Source organism: Acanthisitta chloris, unplaced genomic scaffold (genome assembly GCF_000695815.1).
Source record: "Acanthisitta chloris isolate BGI_N310 unplaced genomic scaffold, ASM69581v1 scaffold25574, whole genome shotgun sequence".
NCBI lineage: Eukaryota > Metazoa > Chordata > Aves > Passeriformes > Acanthisittidae > Acanthisitta > Acanthisitta chloris.
Genome location: NW_008669172.1, coordinates 40,046 through 46,045, shown reverse-complemented (window position 1 = coordinate 46,045; position 6,000 = coordinate 40,046). Strand labels below are relative to the sequence as shown.

The 6,000-nt window shown below is 34.2% G+C and overlaps 1 protein-coding gene across 1 annotated transcript in view; it reads left to right on the top strand.

Moving 5' to 3' along the window:
- The window catches only part of LOC103800834 (nesprin-1-like), a gene marked incomplete at its 3' end in the record, with an annotated part of 70,639 nt that overhangs the window by 24,902 nt on the left and 39,737 nt on the right, over window positions 1-6,000 (top strand). Inside the window, exons 13-14 of the mRNA XM_009073220.1 lie at window positions 2,195-2,291; window positions 3,793-3,995. Of these exons, the coding sequence (XP_009071468.1) occupies window positions 2,195-2,291; window positions 3,793-3,995 (300 nt within the window). The remainder of the gene's footprint in view (window positions 1-2,194; window positions 2,292-3,792; window positions 3,996-6,000) is intronic.

Sequence of the window (6,000 nt, the reverse complement as noted above, 5' to 3'; positions counted from 1 at the left end):
GAAAATGCTTCCTTGCATTATTTTTGAAACTGCACAATATCAGAATGAGGAAGTTGAGATGGGAAGATAAATATTGCTCAGGTTCATTCCTGATGGCCTTGACCTTTGGCTCCTTCAAGATGTCCAGTGATGGAAAGAGGCTTTATCTGCTTTGGCTTACCTAGGGGCAATTTTCTAGGACTGAGAGGCAAGTGTTACTCTTCCAGTGTATTAGGAGTCTTACGTAGAAAAGCTGTAGTCAGTACCTTATAGTCAGCGACTATATTAGTAGGAGATAAAAATATAAGTCTTTTTGTCTGCCAAAGCGAGCTGAGGAATGTCAGCATTCTAGGAACATGCGTAATTAGGATCTGGATAGAACATATGCCCGGAAAATATTTATGTACTGTAGCTTAAAAATAAAAGTGGTGGTTGTTACTTTAGCCCATCTTCTTTTCACCTTCTGTCATATACCAGAAGTAAAGGTCAGCACGGGCTGTACACTGTCAACCTGAAGAATATACTGTACCAAATTCTCAGCTGTAATGGATGTACTAGGTACAGTTAGCCATGAATTTTAACCCATGGAACTGTGTTTTGACATTGCTTTGTTAGCACTTTTTTAGCACCGTATGCTATACTGGTTTGGGAAAGCTGCTTATTTTCTTCAAGGAGTCTTGTCAGATGGGGGACAATATTGATCAGTAAAACATCTATATTTGATTTTTGGAAATATTTCCAAGTGCTTTTGAGATCAGTGTTACATAAGTCACTTTTACTCTCATAAGAAGTATTGGATTTTTTTGGTTCAGGTTAAAATATCTATATGGGTTTGGCAAAAGTGAAAATCAGGAGTTTGTCACATAATTCATGGTAAAGCATGTAGATCTTTATAAGTGGCAGATTTTGTTTTAACAGTAAAGTAGAAAAATTCTGATGTTCTTGACTTCTAGTTTCCTTGGTTATAAACACATTTCTAAATTACATACTAGGTAGCTGTTGTAATTTGACATAGCAACTGTCAAAGGTTTTAAAATAGAAGATTTTTAGATATGTACTGGCTGGCAGATAAATTTTTAAAATGGTTTTTCATGTTATATAATGTGGGACAATAAACACACAAAATCTAATTCTACTCTTCAAAATACTTTGAATTTTGACTTGGTTTGAAACCTGGTTTTACCAAAGTCAGACTAGTCTATTTTTGTCTATATTTGTTGAGACACTTCAAAGCTGTGAAAGGAGTGTACTTTCCTTGATTTTGTAATCTGTAGTTGAGAAGGCCTGGAATGTAGTATAACTTATAAAACCAAACCAGAACTCTAGATATGTACCTTAGGTAAGGTAATATAAAACCCCTGTAAAAACAGCAGATTGCTCTCCCTTTTTTAATAGTGGTAATACAAAATATAATATGCTTGCATAATATAGAGCTATAATTATGTTTTACACTTAAAGGAAGTAACATTTCTGAAAGACATGTTAAAAAAAAAAACCCTCAGTGTCATTTGCCATAAGGGATAAAGAGGCATAAATGTCAGAGGCATAACTTTTTACCAAAGTATTTCCAGATAATTTATTCATCACACTAGAACCCATCACTCACAAAGGAAAAGCACAGCTACCCTTCAGAAAAACAGATTCTCTTCGTGCTGTGTTTCCACAATCTTATATTTGCCAATTGCAGGGGAGGTTAAGAAAAACTGAAGGATAAAGCAAATGTTTTTCATCTCTCAAAGTGAAACCTGTCTTTCTGCAATGGCTGAATACAGGAACAGTTTTTAGAGTTTAGCTGTATTGGATTTTTGTGGTGACCTATATGAAGGAAATTTTCTCATTTATTAAAATTGTTCAACTTAGATTTCATCAAATAACTTTAAAGTTAATTACTCTGTTTCTGCACATTCTAATTATCATATGTTAGTGAGTTTCAGCAAGTCAGCAACTAGCAGACTAAGAACATATTAAATAACCTTTTTATGGGGTAAAGTGAATAAACTGTATTTGTAATGGGATACTCTTCTGTACCATGAATTTGAAAAGGTGAAATTTATATATTATTTTATAATAATGATAATTTAAATAGCATTTTATAATAATGAAAAGATGAATGGAAGAATAATGATGTTAAAAGTTGTCATCACTATCCTGATGTAATTTCATCATTACTCTTAATACCTATCTTTATTTTGTCTGTTGTAATTTGTTTTTCCAGTCTGTTATTGAAAATAGTAAATTCTTTGAGCAGTATGAAGTTACATACCAGATCTTGAAAAGAGCAGCTGAAATGTATGCCAAAGCAAATGGCTCAGGTAAATATCTATATTTCTTTTGTCACTGGGACAGCATTTTAATCTCTTTAGACACAAGTATCCTCTAAAATATCTCCTAATATTTGTTTCTTCCATGAATCAGAGCTATTTACCACCAGCAGCTGCAGTTCACCAGAGAGACTACAGCCTCTGGTAGCAATTTCACATGTTCTCTAGCACATAGCCACCTGGTTTAGAGCACCCTGCTTTAAAATTTCTGAATCTCCAGAGTAGGGTGGTCATGTTCAGACTTCCTCATGGGAAAATTCCATGGTCCATGCTAACTTCTGGATCATGTCAGTGTTGCTGATTTGGGCCGAAAGTGTGCCAGAGACCAAATGAGGAGTAGGAAAAATCATGTTCTGGTGTCTGAAAATGCTCCCTGGCTTGGCTTCATTTACTAGAGAAAGACAAATAGAGACTAGGTCCCAGTATCATTGTAGTTACAAAATTATCCCTTGATTTATTGAAGATTCTTCATTAACTTTGAAAACCTGTAAGAGAAAGTCAAATGACAGTTGAAGTACGGATATACATGAGAAAAATGCGTGGCTGGTTCAACAGCTGCCTCCTGTCATTCCTGAACATTGCTGAGTTCAGTGAGTATTCACGAGGGCAATATTTGACCTAGATAATTACAGACATGAGATCACTTTAATCTCTGATGAGGAGATAACACAGTAATGTCTGTGGAGGATTGCTGCAGCTGCTAAAGGGGAGAGAAAACAGATACTTTTTTGTTGTGAAATTTAAGTTGATAGTGACACTCAAATTTTACAAAAGTAAACATTTTTACAAGGTATTCTGACAAAGAATAAAAGCCGTAGATTCATTTAATGCTATTAATAAAATCCAAGAACAAATTCTTTTCTAAAGAACAGGTACTTGCTTATATGAATTCAGAAATAACAATGCAAATTAGAGGACACCTTAGCTAAAAACTGTTTTAAATATCTATATTCTGCATATTTTATGAATTCTCAGAATCTGCTTAGTTGTGTTTCTTCTCTTTGCTTTTTTTTCTTTTGGAATGAGGACACACTTGTTCCTTTATTTTCATGAGGAAAATGCTAAAAACTAAATGGCCAAAATTAGCAGCAGTTTAGTTTCAAAGTCAATGGAAGGAAAATCAGATTTTAATTCAGACATAATGTGTTTTTCTATTATACATCTCTCATTTTCTGCTTTTTAAAGGAAAGTTTATCTCTTGATTTCTTTTAATGCAGATTTGGAATGAACACCACATGGAATGTGCAGTGTAGCTGTTTTAATGTAACTTTTGTTCTATGTAGTTTACTCAGTCTTTAATTCACAGGTTTAATTTCTCAGTCATAATTTTGCACTGAAATTGGGCTGTGAGCTGAACATATGTATATAAAAGCCCACTTAAATAGAACTTTCAGTAAAATATAATTCCCTGATCAGAATGGATGAGCATAACAGAAAGTTAAGCTTTACAGAAATAATAATGAACCAAAATAATGTCTTTCCTGTATCACAGCGGAAGAAGTTGAGAATGTGATGAAATTCATGAGTGAAACCACAGCTCAGTGGAGAAACCTCTCAGTAGAGGTGAGAAGTGTAAGAAGCATGTTGGAAGAAGTAATTGCTAATTGGGACAGATATAGCAGCACGGTGGCAGGTCTACAAGCTTGGCTGGAAGATGCTGAAAAAATGCTGAATCAGCCTGAACATTCTAAAAAGGTATGCACCAATAGCATATGTAAATTTTGAAATGTAGGATATGATTTTGCATTTACTTTGCTTGTTTGCAAAATGTCATACAAGAGGGGATTTTTTCAGAATTTGGCATACTGTTTGCATTCATCAGTGTTTGCTCGTATAGCTTCTACAGGCATGTAGAGCTAGACATACTATGAAGGAAATCATCATCTGTGATAACATTGTTAGAGGCATCTTTGACATGAATATAGGGCAGCAGTATTGTTCAGAGATAGGAAGGTTACATGATTCATTCAAAGGCAAATACAGCTCAATATCAAGGTGCATAGTCATGGGCTACCTATAAAGACACTTAAAGAAAATTATTTTTTCACTGATTTTTCTACCATGTGTAGACAATAGATTTAATATTCAATTACCTTCACAAGACATTATTATTAATACATGTTGTTATGTTTGATAGGTTGGTAATTAGTCCATTTCCCTAGCATTTTAGAAATCTTTTAGACAATTTGTTTTGGGGACCTGCAGTTATAAAGATAGTTTTTCTAATTTCTTTCTGTTGTAATATTAGAGTGCTGAAGCAATAAGATTTAAGTTTGTGAACCTTCAATAATGACCTAGATTGACTTGAATAGTTCTGCATTTATTGCTGAGCAGGAAGGATGACTTCAGCTGATTAGGGTGATCTTAGATCCTAGTGTATGTTTTATGTAAGCAACTGGACAATGTTTAAAATGTTTAAAAATTCTTAAATCCATGTATATGAATAAAATCAAAACATTTGCTTCCCTACTCAGATTTATAACTTTAAAGATTTTCAAAGCACAAACTTGAACATACCCATACAGTATATACTTGCTTCTGATTTCTAGCCTAAATCCAACAAGGAATTCTTACCATTCTGATATGTTCCAAGTTTCAAAAAGCCTTGTTGAAAACCTTAGGCATGAAGGCATTATTCTTCCCAAAATGTTAATTTCTTCTTAAAATTACATTGGCTCAAAACTGTTAAAGATTACTGAGTGGTAGCATAATCCTCCTGTAAACTGACATACATATTTTAAAAGTTATTTCTGCTTTTAATGTTGAATCTAACAGTCCACCGCAATAACATTCACGTAGATAGTTCCAAGGATAATTCTGATTTAGTGGTTTTAATACTTGATTATTAAAACCAAAAGCATTCTTATATTCGTTTGTACAATTAATAGTCTTACAGCCATCAGGAAAAGCATCTAGAAAAGCTGGTGAAAGATGGTAACTATTGTTTGGAATATGGCATAAAACATTTTTAAACATTTCAAAATATTTGTTCTGTAAAGTCACAAATAGATGAATAATATGGTACAAAGTTGCTCATTTGCAAACCTTACCTGTATTACTTAAACCCATCATATTATATCCTAGGCAAAGACCATAGTAGGCTTTTACCATGCTGTCATGATTTTTTCTTATTTCCATTATCTCTGTATCATTTCAAGACAAGCACATACCATTGTTCCCTTTGGAAAAGAAAGTGGCTTGTTGACTTTCTCATTGACTTCTGTTTTCAGAAACCTTATTGTGACCATGTAGCAGAGATCTTGCAAAAAAAAGTCAGTATGCACTTGGATTTTTCACACTGCTCCTTCTACAACTCCTTTGTTTACTTGCAGTACCTCTTAAGCACTTTCCATAATAATCACATTCTATCTGCACTCTCCCACACTTTCCTCACATGGCTTTATCCAAAAGTTTTCAGAGAGCTTCTAGATCTCCTGTGGGAACTTCCTTAAAAAGAGCAAAATTGTTTTAATTGAGAATGAGGTGCGCTTCACAGTACCTTCCAAACTTGTTTAAATTTTACACGTGCTTTAGGTTGGCTTCTGAAATGGAGAGACTCCCCAGCAGGGTCTGAGGAAGGTAATGATTTGTGGGAACAAGTGTGCAGGAGCAAGGATGTGAGTAGTTTGCTCCATGTGCTTTTTCCTTCTTGACCTGATCACTGGAGGACTGATCAGTGTTAGACTCAGTGGCCTTAATT